The sequence below is a fragment of the Notolabrus celidotus genome, chromosome 16 (genome assembly GCF_009762535.1).
Source record: "Notolabrus celidotus isolate fNotCel1 chromosome 16, fNotCel1.pri, whole genome shotgun sequence".
NCBI classification, from domain to species: domain Eukaryota; kingdom Metazoa; phylum Chordata; class Actinopteri; order Labriformes; family Labridae; genus Notolabrus; species Notolabrus celidotus.
Genome location: NC_048287.1, coordinates 20,545,802 through 20,564,021, shown reverse-complemented (window position 1 = coordinate 20,564,021; position 18,220 = coordinate 20,545,802). Strand labels below are relative to the sequence as shown.

Below are 18,220 nucleotides of genomic sequence, written 5' to 3'. Positions count from 1 at the left end.
TTTCGACCTCTCAGAGCTCCGCAGGTCTTTCAGTGGCGACGTTGACTCCATTTTTTAAATTCCTCAAACCTGAACACCAGTTATGCTGACAATTAGAAGCACATGAGGAGCGCTTGATTCGTCTGGTCTTTAAAAGAGCCATGCCTGCTCTCCACTTTCGAGGCAGTTTGATTGGAAGGAGCAAACTATAACATTAGTAGCTGAAACCAAGGAGTAGATTAAATCAAACAGTAAAGAGTTTTACCAACAAGTCTGAAGCTGGTTGACAGAAATAGGAAGTGTGTGTTATTTTTTCGAGTGAAGGAACGACGACTGTCCCATCATGCCTCGCTCGTTCTTAGTGAAGAAAGTGAAACTGGACGATTTCTCTGCAGCAGAGTTGGAGAGCTCGTATCACAGCAGAAGAGAAGAGATCAGTCTGCGATTCCATCATCATGACAAAGGTTTGTCACCTCCACCTACACACTCGCTATCCTCCATACATCATCTAGGGGATTTATTTATCTACTGATCTGAAGCGTTAGTCAAGGCTGTTTCAGAAGGATAGGGTAAAGGGGAATTATGGGGTCAAACTGCGGTCACAACCCAAAAATATAAACATTGAATATTCCTTTTTCTTGCAAAGATTATGTCCATGAAAGTGTATTACCCTATGTGGAGAAGCAGATTAGAGCGATGGCTGAGAGGTAAGAAAACCTTCTATGGATGAAGCAATCCATTGAGGCTCCAGGCTATAAAAAGACACTTATTGTTTTAAGCAACAGCTGTAATGTGAAACGTGTGATACATATTGACCTTATTGGCCACCCTCCAGTTCAAAGGTCAGAGCAGAGCAGATATTTTTTTTACAGAAGTACTTTATCAGGAAGCATTATTTAACAAACCTAATCCTTGCAAAACTTTTATGTTAAAACTATACAGACTGTAATAGTTGACACAAGCATTCCCTATGAGAAATAGCATGGGATTGGTAAATGTGTATACAAATGTCATTGTATCATTTTATGAATCAAATTGTGCTATGTGATTTTCAGTCAATGATAATATATTTTTTTGTAGGGACCAACTACAGAAAGCAAACATATGTTAAACTCAGCATGCTGCTATGGACAAGTTAAGGCACAACGTTAACTATCTTATTTCTTAATGAAAAAAAGAGTTAAAGAAAAAACAGCTGATAAGCAACAGGGAGTCAGAGAGCTGAGAGTTTCTGCAGGAAACCACTGATTACATTATGACATATACAGCAGGATTCTCTGTTGTTCTGCTGCCCAGTAAATTATTCAAATCAGGTTGTTTCCAGCAGCTCTGAGTCTCCCTCCAAGATTTAAACAATATTACACAGCTACAGTGATGCTAAATGGTTCCCATGCAGTGTTTAATCCTGCATTCACAGCCAAAATACAATACAGAGTCAGTGGGGAGGTCAAACTTTCAGGGGAATTTTTTCAGCTATTGATAAAATATTGGCTAAAAAGCTTTCTGAACAGACGCTGACAGTATAATGTTTGCTCTCTGATGGACAAACCACTTTAACAAGAGCTGCATGCCCTTGGGACTAATGAAGGGATCTGCTTTTCATGATTTGAAGATGCATTAATAGATACAAAGTAAAAAAAAAAAACTATCTTGATGTTTTGCATTGAAAAACACATCAAGAAAGACTGCACTTTTGCAGCTTTGAGATATTTTGCCCCTCTCAGCTGTTGTTTTGGTTGTATGGTGCCTTTGTTGGATGCATCATTATACTTTAAAGCTTCTTTTTAGTTACCTCTACTTCATAGCTCTTCTACTACAATCGTATGAAACATTTCAGCCTCTTTTAGCCAGCTGTTTTGGTTTGTCACTTCTTTTGGAACAGGCCAATTTCACTGCTCTCACCAACCCACTTTTAAGCAGCAACAGTAAGAAAATAAGTGTTTATAAACAGAGAATCAACCATTTAAAAGTCAAAATTGAACACCTATTTGTCGAAAACCGAGAGTGTCTATTAACTAAAGTGCTGCATATTTTTATTAAGGTGTTTATGGAGACAATAACATAAATACAAGGGAAGAAGGAATGTTGGACATATCATTTTTCTTATGGAGTGATCATCTTTCCTCTTTCTGCTACCTGCATAAAAACGAATTTGTAAGGTTGTGTTAAAGAGCACTGTTTTCAGCTTGTTTCCGCCTCCTAGTGGTGGAATTTTAATCAAAGCAGCTTAAAAGGACTAGAGGGAAAATTGTGGCTGCCACAGCAGAGCAAGGGGTGAGTACTGTGTTAGTGCAGCCTGGTGGTTTTCACATTGTCACAAGGTCAAATGTGCGATGAAGAGATCCCAGGTGTTCTGATGTCAGGGCGAACAGAGACACATGCAGCAGCAGCAGCAGCAGCAGCAGCAGCAGCAGCCGCAGCAGCAGCAGCAGTGCGGCAGGCATGTAAAGACTGAGACTTCTATCCCCTTGTTATAAATATAACAAGAGTTTGACTGAAGCAGCTGCAGCTTGTTGCACACACACACAGATGTACACACAAAAATGCACATGAACGTACGCTCTCTGCTGTGTTTCTGTCAACTCGGCACATTTCCCAGGCAGCTTGCACAGCTGAGTGCACTGCATTACACACACACACACAGACACACACACAGACATAGGGGAAGCAGTTGGTGACCTACAAGTGTCTAAAGCACACAAGTGTGCGTCAGTTACTGCTGGTTTGGATCAAAAATTAAATTGTAGCTTGCAGCTTTTCTCTCTCTCTACCTCTTGCCTCTCACTGCCTCTCCCCATCTTTCATTCTCCTTCACATTCTCTGTATTTCAAAGACACACTTAAAAGGAGGATGGCTTCGGTTTGGCAGAGTATTTTAATCTTTAATAGGCATTTAGAAGAGCTATCAGCTCTAATGCTGCTAAAGTGCTTTGAAATGAATACAGAGTTGACAGCGAGACAGAGGCGGAGACAGTTTGAGAGAGACAAAGACAAACAAACAGAGACAGCACGCACATGTTGAGACACACAGCAGGTACAGTATTTTGTGAAGCAAATACTGGGGGGGAGGGGGGCGGGGGTCATTTTTAATTGGCAGGGATCACGGAGCTTATATGAGAGAAAGCTGCATAACTCACTGGTGGGTAAACTTTAAAATCTTCCATCCTGAAACCAGAGATAGAGGGTCTTTTAATTTTAATTTTAATTTCCTTCTTGTTTGTCACATATGCAAAACTCAGTCTGATCCCTTGTTCTCTCACAGCAGGGTAAACAGAAACAAGTACCCAAAGGTGAGGTGATGCACACTGAATACTTAAACAAATTAGTGAGCCGTTTAATAATTCACAAAGAGCCAACGACAAATCAGTAAGCCAGTCTTAAAGGAAGTCTGTCATTCAATCTATTCAACACACTGCTCTTTAAGATGATGTTTTGGCAACTATTGGATATAAATCACTCAAATTAAGTAGAGATTGGAGTGGTTATGTCAGCTTTGTGTGAAAGTCTAATGCAGATAATAACATAAGATACAGGGGTTTACATACTGTGTGGAACCAAATGTCAATATTGTTCACTTTCTAACTTACTAATATATATATAAAAAAGGTTTATACCTGAGTAACAGACTATTTTTAACACAAAGTCTATTTTCCTTAGCTCAAACATCTCAGCAGCATTAATACGGTTTGTATTGATCAGGATGGGATCAGTTGTCAAAGACAGCTTTAGATGGCAGTAGTATGTAATTAAATACTTACACATTTAGTTATGTGTTATATGCAAGTACAATTGATATAGTTTCAAAGAAAAGTAACTTATATCTCACTGCTCCCAATGTATTCAACACTGTTAGTTCATTAAAGAACAAGGACTTTAAATGTAATACATGAGAAACTTAAATATACAACACTACATTTTCCTATCAAACTAACCTTTATGAAATTAATGCTTATGTAATACAAAATAAAGTACTCAAATGTAAGGGATTAAGAGATTTATTTTAACGAAAAACATTTACACAATAAAAAAAAAACGTTTCCAGGACAAATTGAAGTACCCTTGAGCAAGGCGTGACCTCTTCAGAGAAGCCGTTCGGCCTCCACCAGCATCAGCTTGTAGTTCTGCCAATTTATGTGATATGGCATTTTGCTACATCTCAAAAGACCAGGCTGTTCTTAGTCAACTTAATAATGTTTAAAAATGAACACTTGGTCATGTTTCAAAGCTTTACTCATGCTCTATAAAACAAGACACACACAGATGTGTGCACACACTCACACAAACACAGGAATTTGTTCCTGAGTGCAATGATTGAATATTTATGATTCATGATTTTTTTTCTCTCTCCCTCTTTCCAACTCCCTCTCTTTTCCCTCCCTCTAATTTTTCTGTCTTAAATTAATTCAAAATGTTAAATCAGCATGAGGGCTGTTAGCAGCTCTACCAAACCACCTAACCACAATCATTGTGTTGGTCGTACCACTTTAACCCTGCTAAAACTATTTTTTCCAGCCTCATTTCTTCCTTCCTTTTTTGCCTTCTTGCTTTTTTACCATCTATCTACTCACTCTCTTCTCTTTCCTTCCCCCCTTTCTATTGCTCTCCATCTCTTGTTCTCATCATATTATCGACCAACTCCTGAGCTTTCTCAGAACTGCATCATGAAATTATATTACCAGCAATGGTATCTCCTCTGCTGCCTGTGTCTGAATGCTCACAGAGTGCTAATTGAAATGGAGAGCTATTGATCGGCATGGATCCACAGGAGTCACGGCTGTGGGGTATTAGCTACCAGACTTTTCCTTGTGTCTGCTAGAGCTCGGCCTGTTGAGCATAAAAGCCAATAATAGAAATAATGAAGCAGCTGACTTCATAACGCAGCAACAAATTATTCATCAGTTATTGGAAGCTTTGCAGAAGTATGCAGGTTGTGCAGGAATGTTTGAGCCAGATATACCTGAGGAAGACTTAAAGGCTTCAACCAGTGCACATTTGAATGCTGTCGGTGTCATTTTGCCCTTGAGCAAAGCACAAGTAACCCAGCTGCTGTAATAGAGATGCTCTGTGTTCAGCTGTAGATGTTTTGACAGCTCAGAGGTGTGACTGTGTATGCTGTAGACCTGTCAGGGAAGGTGCAGTTGTTGAAGAGGCAGTATGCTCACTGAACCCTCGTATGAAAAATAAAGATTTCCTGCTGAGGGAAAAGTGTTTCCTCCTGGCTGGAAAAGACATAAAAGCACTTTACTGCCACTGTAAATACCTAAGCTCTTCTTCTCTGTTTTATACCAAATCTGAAAAAGTAGTTTTAGATAAACCTCTGACAAGTCCTGTGTCTGCCTTAGTCTTGTATAAATGCATTTGTTAAAATGAAGATAAATAAACAAATAAACTTCATCTTCAAAGATAATGCAGATGTTGTTAATGTGATCCTGGGCGGTCCAATTGATATTTAGAAACCAGAGACACCAGGCTGTAATCAGTAACATTATCAGGAGACAACACTTGAAGCAGCTCTCTGAATAATGAATGAACTTCAGTGTACGGTTTGATTTGTGGCCTGTGTTTTTACAATTATATGAAATCTTTTTAACTGTATTGGAAACTGTGGATACTTCAGGGCTCCTGTAGTCCTCAAGATGATAGTAGCTCTTAAAACTCACTCAGTAACAAATTGCGCACAAGTTAGAAACAACAAATCAGCTCCCTGTAAAGATGTCTGAACAAGGGTTTTTCCCTATGACTCATTGCTGTAGTTTGGCCGTAACATTATTTGTACTGCATGTTAGTTTTTTAAATACTTCCAGTGTTCTGTTCTGTCTGTCCTGCTACTGTCATGATACAAAATAACATATGAAGGATTTGCTGTTAATATAAACTATCAGTAGAATCAACCAACTAACATAAAGTGACATGCCTTATGATTAGATTATCATAAGCATTAAAAGGCCTACAACGCAACATTTTTTGGAAGGATAGCAGGCCATAATTTGTTTTTTTTTCATTCCAGCGCTTCTCTGTTTTACTCCCTAGAGGCCCTGTGGCCTTAAAAATGCACATTCCTGCTAAAAAAAAATCAGCCAGAAAAAAGCTTCAAAGTTCTATAAACTTTGGTTTCTAACCACAATATGCAAGAAGCACAAAAGCACTGTCTAATGTAATTCAACTGATAAAATACAACCTAATTTCCAAAAAAGTTGGGTTACTGTGTAAAATCCTTAAAAACATCAGAATTTGAGGATTTGCAAATAATTTAAACCCTCTGTGAATGGTTTCTGCTCCGCATGGAACAGTTTTAACCTGGATCTGTTAATGCAGCAATGAACTGTGTTCACAATCACTTTTGGAGGTGAGTTTGAGCCCTTGCAGTGATTTCCACTTCAGAGTCGTGTCTATTTTTAATGCAGTGCTTCCTGAGGGCTCGGAGATCATTGCCATCCATTATTGCTTTTTGGCCTTGTCTCTTTTCTACAGATTTTTCTGACTCTCTGAATCTCTCAATGATATTATATACAATAGATGATGACATTTTTACACTGAAATTCTGAAACTGTTGTTTTTCATTGAGAGGTGAACCTCTTCCCATCTTTAATCCTGAGGGACTCAGCTTCTCTGGAATGCCTTTTTAATGTCATGTAAATAACCTGTTGCAAACAAAGCTATTTAGTTGGGAGATGTGTCTTCTTTTTTTTTTTTAGCATTACTCAACCTATTTATTGTTTTGTTGTCCAACCTTTTTGAAACCTGTTGCTGGAATCTAATTCAAAATAAGCTTATTTTTTCCATAGAACAATCACATATTTCCCTGTCAATATTTGATAAGTTGTCAGTTCTTTGCACTATTTTCAATTAAATCTAGGATTTAAATGATTTGCAAACCACCAAAACAGTGTTTTTTAAGATTTTTAATAGCATCCAAACTCATTTAGTGTTCAGAATATCTGTTTTATTACTTCAAATCTGTAATCTGTAAAGTTTTTTTGCACTAATCAGTTTTTTTAATTCCAGTCAACCCTTCTGTCATTAAACAAATGATTGACCTCATCCTTTCTCTCCTCAGGCTACGTCAGCGATTACCTGAGTCCATCTCCTTATGATGATGTGGTGGGAAGTGACTCTTCTGTCATCTCTAAAGTTCCCTCCCCTGACCATTCACCAATCATCTATAGCCGCATCGATGACACCTATTCTGGCATACATGGGGATATCCACGGTGATTCTGACCAGCCAGACAGCCCGCGGTCTGAGGTGTCATCATCAGCTGGTGGATACATCAACGGGGACGCAGCCGTGAGCGATGGATACTCAGTGGACGCATTTTTCATCATGGACGGACGGTCAAGAAGAAAAGCTGCTGCAAGCCCCAGAGGAGCAACCCAGAGGCACACCTGCAGTGAGTGCGGCAAAACCTACGCCACGTCCTCCAACCTGAGCCGGCACAAGCAGACACACCGGAGCATCGACAGCAAGATGGCCAAAAAGTGCCCAACATGTGGGAAGGTCTACGTCTCTATGCCGGCAATGGCCATGCACCTGCTTACCCATGACCTCAAGCACAAGTGCGACGTGTGTGGCAAAGCCTTCAGCCGGCCATGGCTGCTGCAGGGTCACATGCGTTCACACACAGGGGAGAAGCCGTTTGGGTGTGCGCACTGTGGAAAGGCATTTGCTGACCGGTCGAACCTGCGGGCTCACATGCAGACGCACTCGGCCTTCAAGCACTACAAGTGTAAACGTTGTGACAAGACGTTTGCACTCAAGAGTTACCTGAATAAGCACTACGAGTCAGCATGTTTCAAAGGGGCATTCTCTCCGATTAGCTCGCTGGGGGAATGATAAAGTTAGACAGGTGGACTGGACTTTTTTTAGGTTATTTAAATCTGATATTGCTGGCCGCTCTTCCTTCTTTTCCTGCTTTCCCTACAAAAAGACCAGTATGCCTGAGCACTAAAGAGAAGCGTGTTTTCTCTGCAAATATCATGGAGCATACGACAAAAATAGATTGAGAAGTAGTTTAAGGACATGTCTGTTTCTATCAAGACCCTCCTATCTTTCCATTGTCTCCTCTTTCCTCATCTGGAAGTAGAGTACAAAGTTCTTGATGCTTGATTTAGAATACCACCTGCGTCAATGAGATAGGTCCCGTTTTAAGGCTGTTTTGAGTATCTCTGAAGATAAATAAAGCACAGCACATCTAGCTCATCACTTTTGAACATACCTAGATCTATTTATGTCCGTATCTATCCTTGTCACATGACGAAAACACTCTGAAGCACAACTGCTCTCCCATCTTTGTCTTCCTGAGACAGGAATATCACAGGACTTTGAAGCATGAATCACGTCTTTAGTTTTCTTGCAAAGAGATTCAATGAACTTTCGTACCGCTTTTTTAAAAAACAAACACTTACAATCTAAGGGTACCTCTAGTGTCCTGCTTTTGAAACTAACCTTGGACTGAACTCATAAGAAGATAAAGCAACAAGACAAAGAAATGACTCAGCATTTGTTCCCTGCAAGTAAACAAAACAGAAGTACAGATTTTCCATTATACCAGTGACATGCTTTGTCTGTGGTATTCAGAATCAACTACAGCTTCTGTTAGATTCACACTAAACTATCATAGTGCAACTTTGTAATCGGGAAATATTCTTTTTTTGAGATTTTTCTTTAAGCCTATGTCTTAAACAGACAGTTCTTCTTCTTCTTATTATTATTTATTTGTTTATTTTTTTACATTTGAGCTTTACTTGACAGTAAACAGTGGAAAGTGAGAGAGAATTAGGTCGACCGACCGGATTTCAATAGATAAAATTCCCACTGAGCCACCAGGGTATTCCTTAACAAAGTGTTCTCCTACAACCTCTATATAATATTATTTATTTTTTACTTGTCTGTGTTTTTAAAGAGGATTCAGGCATTTAAAATGTCCTGATTTCCTCCTAAAGGTCAAACCTTTGAACCGTTGTATTACGTTGTTTTTGTTGCCAATCGGTCTTACTTTTGAGATTTGTCTTTTTTTATCTGTCTATTTATTGCCTAGTTTATTTATTTATTTATTTATTTATTTATTTATTTATTTATTCTTCCGTTTTTGTAGACATTTTAATTTTGCACTTTACTTTGTTAAACTAATTTGTTACATTTTGCCTTTGTTACAAATATGCCAAAGCATTTGACACTTTCTAATTACAGAAAACCTTTTTACTTTTGTCCGCCACTTTAATTATGAAACTGCATGCAAAAAATAACAATAGCCTAATAATGGAATCTATGCCAATTTTATGAAACTTTGGGATATTTTGCCAAACCTCTTAGATAAACAGGCATATTAAGCAAATTTCTGACTTGGGCAATATTTCATTAATATCCAATAGAGCAATAATGCATGGTATTTTTGAAGAGACGTGAGTCATAACTGCTTGTAACATCTTGATTTTTTCAAGTACTATTCTATGTAGTTATGAAAAATGAAATTTCAGGGAGTTAGCCAACCAAGTTAGTGTTTAATAAGAAGGGTTGGGTTAAGAGCTCGGATCTGGAGGGATTTTGTGCAACTGCTGTGATGCTTTGAGGCTTGCTCTGATGACTTGCAAATTAGCAAAAAAAAGCAAGACCATAAATTAATTTTTGCAATTTACCAACTTCTGATGATTTAGAATTTAATATAAGCCAAAACAGTTGCCTCCCAGTGGTAATTCTATGTTAGGCTCATTAGCTTGACAGTTTTTAGGCATTAAGAGCTGTCGGGGCTTCCAAGGGTTCACACAGATGGCACAACTCTCTGAAATGGGGGCTCTGGGTTGGGTTGGGATGGGTCTTTTTGTACATGGTTTATGCACTGCCTGCCTCGTATTATTACTCTGAAAATATTGTAGAAAGTAGAAGGTACAACTGTAGGCCTCTGGTGCTGAAACATGGACAAAAGTACAAAACCATGGAGAAGAATGATGGGTCAAATACAACTCTACACAGCCATGGCGCCAATGACTCGCATCAAAAGATGTTGTTTTCTCCATGGCTTTCCATGAGACATTAATTATCAAACTCCATGTGAGGAGTCTGAAGCTAACACACTCCCTGCACAGTTACCCATTGTTTTTCTTCCAATCATCGCTGGCTGTTTTGAGGTTTTTAAGTTGATCCCCAATGCAATTAAAGAAGGGTTGAGAAAGAAGAGGAGACATCTGGTCAATATTTCAGCACCAGAGAGCACTGACAAACACTTAGATTCTACTATGAACTACTGTAGCCTATTATAGCCACAAGCTAGTTTACCTATTCTTATATAAAAAGCACTTCCTCTAACGGATTATATCTTATGACTTTTTGTGTTCAAAGATAGTAGCACAATGAAAGAGTTTAGTTTCAGGTAGAAAATACCTTGTATGTAGAGATAAAAACCTCTTTCTCCTTTTTCTACTATGACGACTCAAAGGTAAAAACAACAGAGATGCTAAAATAACACAAGACATGTTTGACATGCAGTTCATACATCAACACCTTTACTACATGTTTGTGTGAGAGCATCTTCAACACACCTTTTTTAAGTGCGAATAAAAACTCGACTATTTTGCGGCAAGAGGCCTTGTATATAAGCACTGATGTGACTTTGGAGTACGATTATTTCTATAGATCTGTATAGACTGATAGTGATGATGATGATGATGATGATGATAATGATGCTGATGCTGATGATGATGATGATGATGATGATGATGATGATGAAGATGGTGATTTCTCCGGAGCTTCCTGCTTTGTTTTGAGTTCTTCCTCCGAGGTTTTTTGGAACCTCCCGTGGTGGTTCCAAACTATGTAAAGCACAAAGACAACACTGGGCATTTTGTTTCACTTCCTAAATAAAAACTAGTTTGAAAAAGTTGTGCCATGGTTTCCTTTTTTTTTTTGTACTGTACAGTTGTTAGAACCATGATTAATATATCCTCTTTATTGTAAAGACTTTAGCTCAGCTAAACTAGCTTTCACTTGTCTGGGACTTAGTTGGAAATCTTTCCCTACAAACTTCTGAGTGGTGATGTAATGATCTAGTATTGTGAGGGGGGATACAATCTGTAGACTGTAGCCATGCTAGTGACTAACCAGTGCTTGTAGCCAAATGCTACTGCTAATGGCTGCATACTGACCAAGCCGCAACCACCAGTCTAAAAATATGAGTCCAATGCGGAAGTGCTAAAAACTGCAGTTCATCGAGGATCCGCTTGAGGCTGGCTCCAGAAGTACCGGAAACCACATACACACCAATTCAAAAAAGGCGATCTTTACAGCAGAAATAAACATGTTTACAGCCTGGTACAAAAGATGAGTGTAGTCTGGATAGCTCATTTCTCGATTGGCTCACACTGTGAGGGGGGTGAATTTTTTTCTAACGCGGCAATTTCGAAGATATTTAGATTACGAGTCTTCCAATGAGAGGCACAGCTGACTTGATTGACAGGCGGGAACACTGTAGCTGTTGGCTACGAGTCTCAAAGCCCACCTCTCTATGTCACAATCGCTCGACAGCAGCAATATGGCTGCCGTTGACGATTGGCCTCAAAACAGCGCTTCAGAAACAGATGGGTGACATCACGGATCGAACGTCCATATTTTATACTGTCTATAATACTGACATGTTTTCAATAAATATGCTAGCAGAAATGCACATTTTTCTACATTTTCTACAGGTTATGTAAACAGTCTATGCGCAGATATTCTGCATTGGCCTCATTCCAAACACAACATTTTTCGATTGAGATATGGCCACAGGGATGATATTGTTGGGTTTACGGGCATTGATAATCTGTGTAGACTATTTTCATTAGCAAAGAAAACAACACATTTTCGGAATGAGGGTGATTTGTTGTGCATGCAAACATAGTCACTGGCGATGCTAACAAGTGAACATCATGGTAGTTTAATAACAATACAAAAGTAGTGTAGTTCATGATTTACCCTGTTCAACAGCTTAGTGTAGCAAGTTAGCATAGTAACATTAAATAGTAATGTAACTAGTGGGTATTTCTTTTTTTGCTGGTATGTGATCATGCTTGAATGCTAAACAAACTACATTTATTCCACTTTAACATAGTTGGATAAGAAGTCATGTCATAGGGGCGCTTGTGGCCTAGCGGTCTAAGCACCCCACATACAGAGGCCACAGTCCTCATCGCAGGGGTCGCCGGTTCGATTCCCGGCTGGTCGACCATTTCCTGCATGTCTTCTCCCGCTCTCTACTCCCCACATTTCCTGTCTCTCTTCAGCTGTCTTATCAAATAAAGGCAACAAGGCCAAAAAATATAACTTTAAAAAAAAGAAGTCATGTCATTAACTAAACTGGTATACTTCATCATGAGCATGACCCAAATGTCTGGAGAGAGCTTCTTGACCTATCCACACTATCAAAGTTACTGTGAAATTAAACTCAAATGGACATCCCTTCACCTTGTGGAGCTACAGGAAACATTGGGCCTCCCCCAAGGGTACCATAGATTTCTGTTTCTGTGTTTTATGGCAATCCTTCAAAACGTAGAGAAATTAATTCAGTCTGGACCAACAAGGTGGCCATTAAAAAAAAACAATAACACACCACTAACTAGGCAAACAAGTTGCATCACTCCCCAGGCTCAAGCTTCTCCAGAGCCATAGAGGACATAATATAACTACTTTATGTCATCACAGTTCCACCCAAGTGCGCTGAGTTGTATATCAGTGCAGTGACCCTTTTAACAATACACTCATGTTTATGTGCATTCAGCTGTTCTGCCACACAGTCCTTTAGACTGATATCTCAGTGTTAATACGAATAGTATAGTATTAATGAATCATCGGCATATTGATTGGTCTTCATGTAAAGAATCACATGGTTCACATTTATAATAAATAAATTGTTGTTAAATTAATACATTTTGTTTTTGGCCTCTGTACTTTCATTACTTAGTAATTGGTTAATTAGTGTTTGTGAAACATTCATTAGGGTGATTCGCCTCCAGTATAAAATACAGCAAGTGATTATTATTTACAATGCTACTTCTCTCTCTTTCTCTGTTCTCCCTATGGCGACTGTGCAGAGGTCAAAGTTTCAACAGTGTGTGTGTGTGTGTGTGTGTGTGTGTGTGTGTGTGTGTGTGTGTGTGTGTGTGTGTGTGTGTGTGTGTGTGTGCACCCGCGCTTGAGTGTCTAAATTTAATTACTTATGTGGGGGTCTCACACATGAACGGGAACGCTAATGTCAGGGCAATATCTTTAACCTTGATAACACCGCAACACATTTAGTGTATGAGCACAAATGTAGAGTATACTGCGTGTGTGTGAATGTGAATATTCAGTTTTATTAGATACACTCTAAATTTGATTTATCATGGAGTTAGATGTCTGGATGAATTGTCATTAATGTTGTAAACATGCAACATAATCATTTTGGATTCAATGTAATAAATGTAATGTAGAAGTGTTAACAGTATGCTATTCTATAGACATCATAAAGGTAATGAGATATTGCCTCTGGTGAAAATAACAGCTGCTCTACATTTTAGCTCAATCGAAAATCTGCTGTAACTTACACAGTTAAACAAAACTATAATCATATAAGTTAATTAAAAAACATGACAAGCTTCTGTAGAAAGCGTGTTTCTGAGGCTTGCAAGCACCAAATTACAAAGTATATAAACATGCTGTTTGTGTGTGTGTGTGTGTGTGTGTGTGTGTGTGTGTGTGTGTGTGTGTTTGTGTTTTTAAGATTAGTTTGTCATTTTAGTGTTACAAGTCCCTTTCTGCACCATCTTAATATGAAACCTTTCAACAGTATGTTCTGCTGCCCATCTGAACCAGGACTACTTTGCATAAAAGACAAAATATCTCATTTGGACCAATTTATTGAATATGTTAATTTAAAATTGATTAAGAAACATAGCATGGAAATTGTACAATTAAGGACATGGATCATAAAACAACATAAGCTGCTCCTATCAAATGTGAACAATTTGATTAAAAATAACTTCCTATTTAATTAAGTGTGTGCATGTTGAATTAAAAGTGCAATTTTAATCAATTAAATTGTATAAAAAATTAAAGAAAAGGAGCGCAGAAAGACACTGGAGACTGCAGCCATTGGCAAGCATAGTCTGTCTTGATTCAGAGTAATTTCCTTACGATAAAAACATCTTGTTTTCCCAAATGAAACTTGGCCAAGAGTCAACTTTTGTGAGAAACCATGTAGTGTTGGTGTGTCTGTGAAAAATATGTATTTTTACTATTATCATCTGGTGGTTTTCTACTCTTGTAAACCCCTAGTATGTCCTTTTGTTTTCACTCACTATGGTTTGAATTGAATGCTAAGATGCTCACTGTGACAATGCTAAGTTCTTTGTTTTAACAGAAATATTGGAGGTTTTTTTTTTTACTTTTCAGTGAGATAGGACAGTGGAAAGTGTAGAAAACTGGGAAAAGTGGGGAATGACCAAGCGGCAAACTCGGGTCTCAAACTATGAAGCCCATGCGGAAGATGTGTTAAATGCAATTCATTGAGAATCTGCTTGAGGCTGGCTGCAGAAACACTGGAAACCACATATTTGCAGCATTAATAAATATGTTTACAGCCTGGTTCAAAAAACGCCTTGGCTCTTCATAGCTAATTTCTCTATCAGCACACACTGTACGGGGGGTTAATTTTTTTCTAACGCAACAGTTCAGAAGATATTAAGATAACAAGTTTTGCCCAAATAAGGACATGACTGACTTGACTCCCGGATGGGAACACATAGCTGTTGGCTAGGAGGGTCAAACTCCACCTCTCTATGTCACCCCATGCCTGGTTGAGTTCCATATTTCCAATATGGCTGCCACTGTCGATTAACTTAAAAACAGTGTTCAGGAACAAATGGGTGACGTCATGGACCCTATGTCCATATTTTATACAGTCTATGGGAATGATATATGGTAAAGAGCAATGGGTCGGAGGGTCAGGGTTAGCCACTCAAAGCCACCCATCGTCCCTTAACAGAAATCTTTTTCCTAAATCTTAAATCAAACCACCTGTACCAACCTTACCCCCTCTCAGCTGGCTTCATGAAATGATACCACTTGACAGTCACTAGTGTGACTAACCAACATATGTTCTCACTGGATTGTTAGAGATGGTCTTCCAGTAACTTGACCCCAACTGGCCATACGGAAAATATATCCCATTGACTGGAATTGGTCACCATATGCCAGTACTTTACCTGTAATGACAAATGACCTTCTATTAAAAGGTGAATGATTTTCTCCTATTCCTACTAAAGATATTGATTTCCTTATATTGCCTTTGGTCCGCTAATGATACTAATTCTAACACTCACTGGACCTGAAAGAAAGGCTTCCTAGCTATAATAGCTACTGTCACTGAGTTTGTGTGTTTGTGTGTGTGTGTGTGTGTGGGTGGGAGGTTGTGTTTTACACAAACATCTATGGAATCCATAAAAGCATTATTTAACTTCTGTGTGATACTCCACATTACATTAGTGTGAACCAGTATGGATCCACTGCAACAAATGGAGCGTCACAGGTGAGTTAAACCAAAAAGGAAACACAATGAGGAAGCTAGCTGAGCTGTTCCTACACAACCAGTTCATCTACAGCTGAAGAGTTTACTGCATCTTTAAATGGTAACATTCTGAAAACAATGGTTAGCTGAGTTTGGCACAGATGATATGTCAAATCTTGTAATATGTAAGTCTAATTGTGCTCAAGAAAGTTTTGATTGAAATATCTCCCAAATGATAATGTGAATTGTCATGAAATAAGGTGAAGATGCTCATGATCCCAAGAGGATCCCAATGAACACTAGCTTTAAATTGTGTTCGACAAAAATTAGCAAATGTTGGAATGATACAATTCTAAACTTTTTGTTGCGAAACTACAGACATTGTCAGCTTTTGGCTGTCCCTGTGAGCCTGTTAACTCCAAGAAATGCAAGCATGACTATAGAGTCATGACCATGTAATATGAAATGTCATTCATGACCTCATCAATTAATCCCTCCAACAAAAATGTGTACACTTTGAAGAGATGTATTTTTAGTGTTTTAGAAAATGTTTTATCCCTCAGCTGCAGACGAAATTCAGTGTGGCAGTGAATGAGAATATATATCAAAGTCATGTTGGTAATGTGTGCAAAAACTATATTTTTTATTGTCCATGAATTAATTTTTACCAGTTTCAACTGGCTAACTTAAATTTATAACATCAGGGCATCAGGAAACACACTTTTGTCTTTTCATTTTGATAAATTTATTTGTTTCAAGGAGGATAGAAATTATTTTAACAGTCTTTCTTTGAAGTAAAACCTGCTTAAAACTCGTCTAGGCAAAGACATATTTTCAGTACAAAATAAGGGGATTCATGGGCTGAGTAGTGGACAGGAGCTGACACAGTTGGTTGTCACCGATGGACCGATGAGTTCACAACAGCTCCAAGCTTGATGGTGGTGAGCAGTAGTCTGTCATTGCAGATGATTGTGGGATTGAATCACGCTGTTCTATTTTAGTTTTTTTTGTCGTGGACTGGGATGAACTGTATATGAATATTTTAGCCACAGTATACATGAGATGCAACCTGAAAATTGCCATTGAACTGAATGTATGATGGATCGTATGACAGAAGCAGATTTCCCGGTGAAATCTGGTCTAAGTATCAGTTTATTCCAAAGGTCGTTGAAAAGTCCTTCGCTTTTGAACTATTTTTGAACGTTGGCCATGGAGGATTTTTCTACGGAAAAAAGCACAAAAACTGTACTGAAAATAAAATGGACTTTATCTGTATGCATAAGACAGATGTAGGAAGGACAAAGAGTGTAAAAATGAAAAGAAATGTCACATACAGAGAATATTTTATTTATTGCTCCAAAGCATTCAAATATGCTAATTCCTGTTTCCCCTGGCATCTGACCTTCTAGCCTTCAGAAGGTGACGGGTTTAAATAGTTTATTCACAGTCCCTGTGTAGTTTTTATTCTAAATCATTCATAAAGCAGAATAAGGGCTGTGAAACTCAAACATACACAGACAGCACTGCTCATAAAACTGTCTCATACTCTGTTATCACAAATAATCTGAGCTGAGAAGAAGAAGTCACGAAACTGAAGATGAGCTTGTTCAAGATAAATCACTGCTTCATTTTCTGGGACATACGCTTCCATTTGGTTTTAAGAGTCAGTATCTTGTCCCCAAAGCAATCTTTGATTTTACTATTACAGACTGAAGATGTGCCTTCACACCTGTTAGATCCCCTGTGGTTAAAAACTGAGAGCTCATCCCACAGTGAAATGGGTTTTGGATGCTCTCAGGTGATTCGTCTCATATTTATTCATATCTGGTATCGCATGCTGAGGTGTAAAGAAGTGGGAAAAGGGCTCGTCCTGTGTGATCCACCTGGTCTGTCTTCTTGGACGGAGTGGCTATCAGGATATTTGCGAGTGTTTTGCTTTGTTTAAAGATGTTGTGTTTTATATCTTTTTTTCTTTTACCACACAGGGATTTCCCAGAGGATCGTTTGGCTTAGATTTTTTGTCTCTAAAACTCTCTCTGAGTCCAAAAGAAAAAGGCAGTAAGAGTCACACAGTCAACGATTGACTAAACATATCTGAAAACTCACCATGCTCATGACATTTTTGGTTATCTCACAAATCATCTCTGAGTGGTGTCAGACTCACAGAGATTTGGAGAAAATCTTTTAAAAAAAGATAAACAGAAAGGCTATAAAACCCCCAAATAAGTCAGTTGACTGGTCTGAGTTTGAAATACCAGCATGAAGGAAACTCTGAGACTATTGTGTCTTGTCAAGGAGTAAGAGAGGAAGTTGGGTGCAAAATATAAAAGTCCACAAAGTCCACAGAGGAAAGTAAGAATGGATGAATGAATCAAGAACATGTCAGCTTAACATAAAGGTACACACTTTGCTGTTTTTCTCCAACAGTCTACATTTGTGTCCAAACCAAACTTTACAGAGTGCAACACCAAAAACTAGTCCAGGCTGACGACTTGAGCTGCACTGATTTGAGATTTAAAAAGCATCATTCTCACAGTTGCCTGATAAATGTATCCTCTCAATTTAGCCGTCTATTCAAGATGCAAGATTCCCAGTCTCTCTCTGCTCTGCCAGCCGCACTGCTGCCCTGCACCAGTAATGCGCTCAAAAATCAGCCCTACCACCTCCCCTGTACCCACCTGCAGGCCCCAGCAAGGTTTAAGGTATCATCTCATCACTCCTCAAATTC

The 18,220-nt window shown here is 38.6% G+C and overlaps 1 protein-coding gene across 1 annotated transcript; it reads left to right on the top strand.

Annotated features, from left to right (window-relative positions):
- The first annotated feature begins 322 nt into the window (after positions 1–322).
- Positions 323–8,205, top strand: LOC117828151 (transcriptional repressor scratch 1-like). Its single transcript, XM_034705152.1, has 2 exons — positions 323–443; positions 7,036–8,205. Exons 1-2 carry the CDS (start codon positions 323–325, stop codon positions 7,809–7,811), a joined length of 897 nt encoding a protein of 298 aa, XP_034561043.1. The 3' UTR covers positions 7,812–8,205.
- Positions 8,206–18,220: the final 10,015 nt, after the last annotated feature.

Excerpts from the sequence above, each read along its gene's own strand:
- LOC117828151 (XM_034705152.1), top strand. The coding sequence starts at position 323 with ATGCCTCGCTCGTTCTTAGTGAAGAAAGTGAAACTGGACGATTTCTCT. Across the intron at positions 444-7,035 it reads ATTCCATCATCATGACAAAG|GCTACGTCAGCGATTACCTG; the intron begins GTTTGTCACCTC and ends TTCTCTCCTCAG.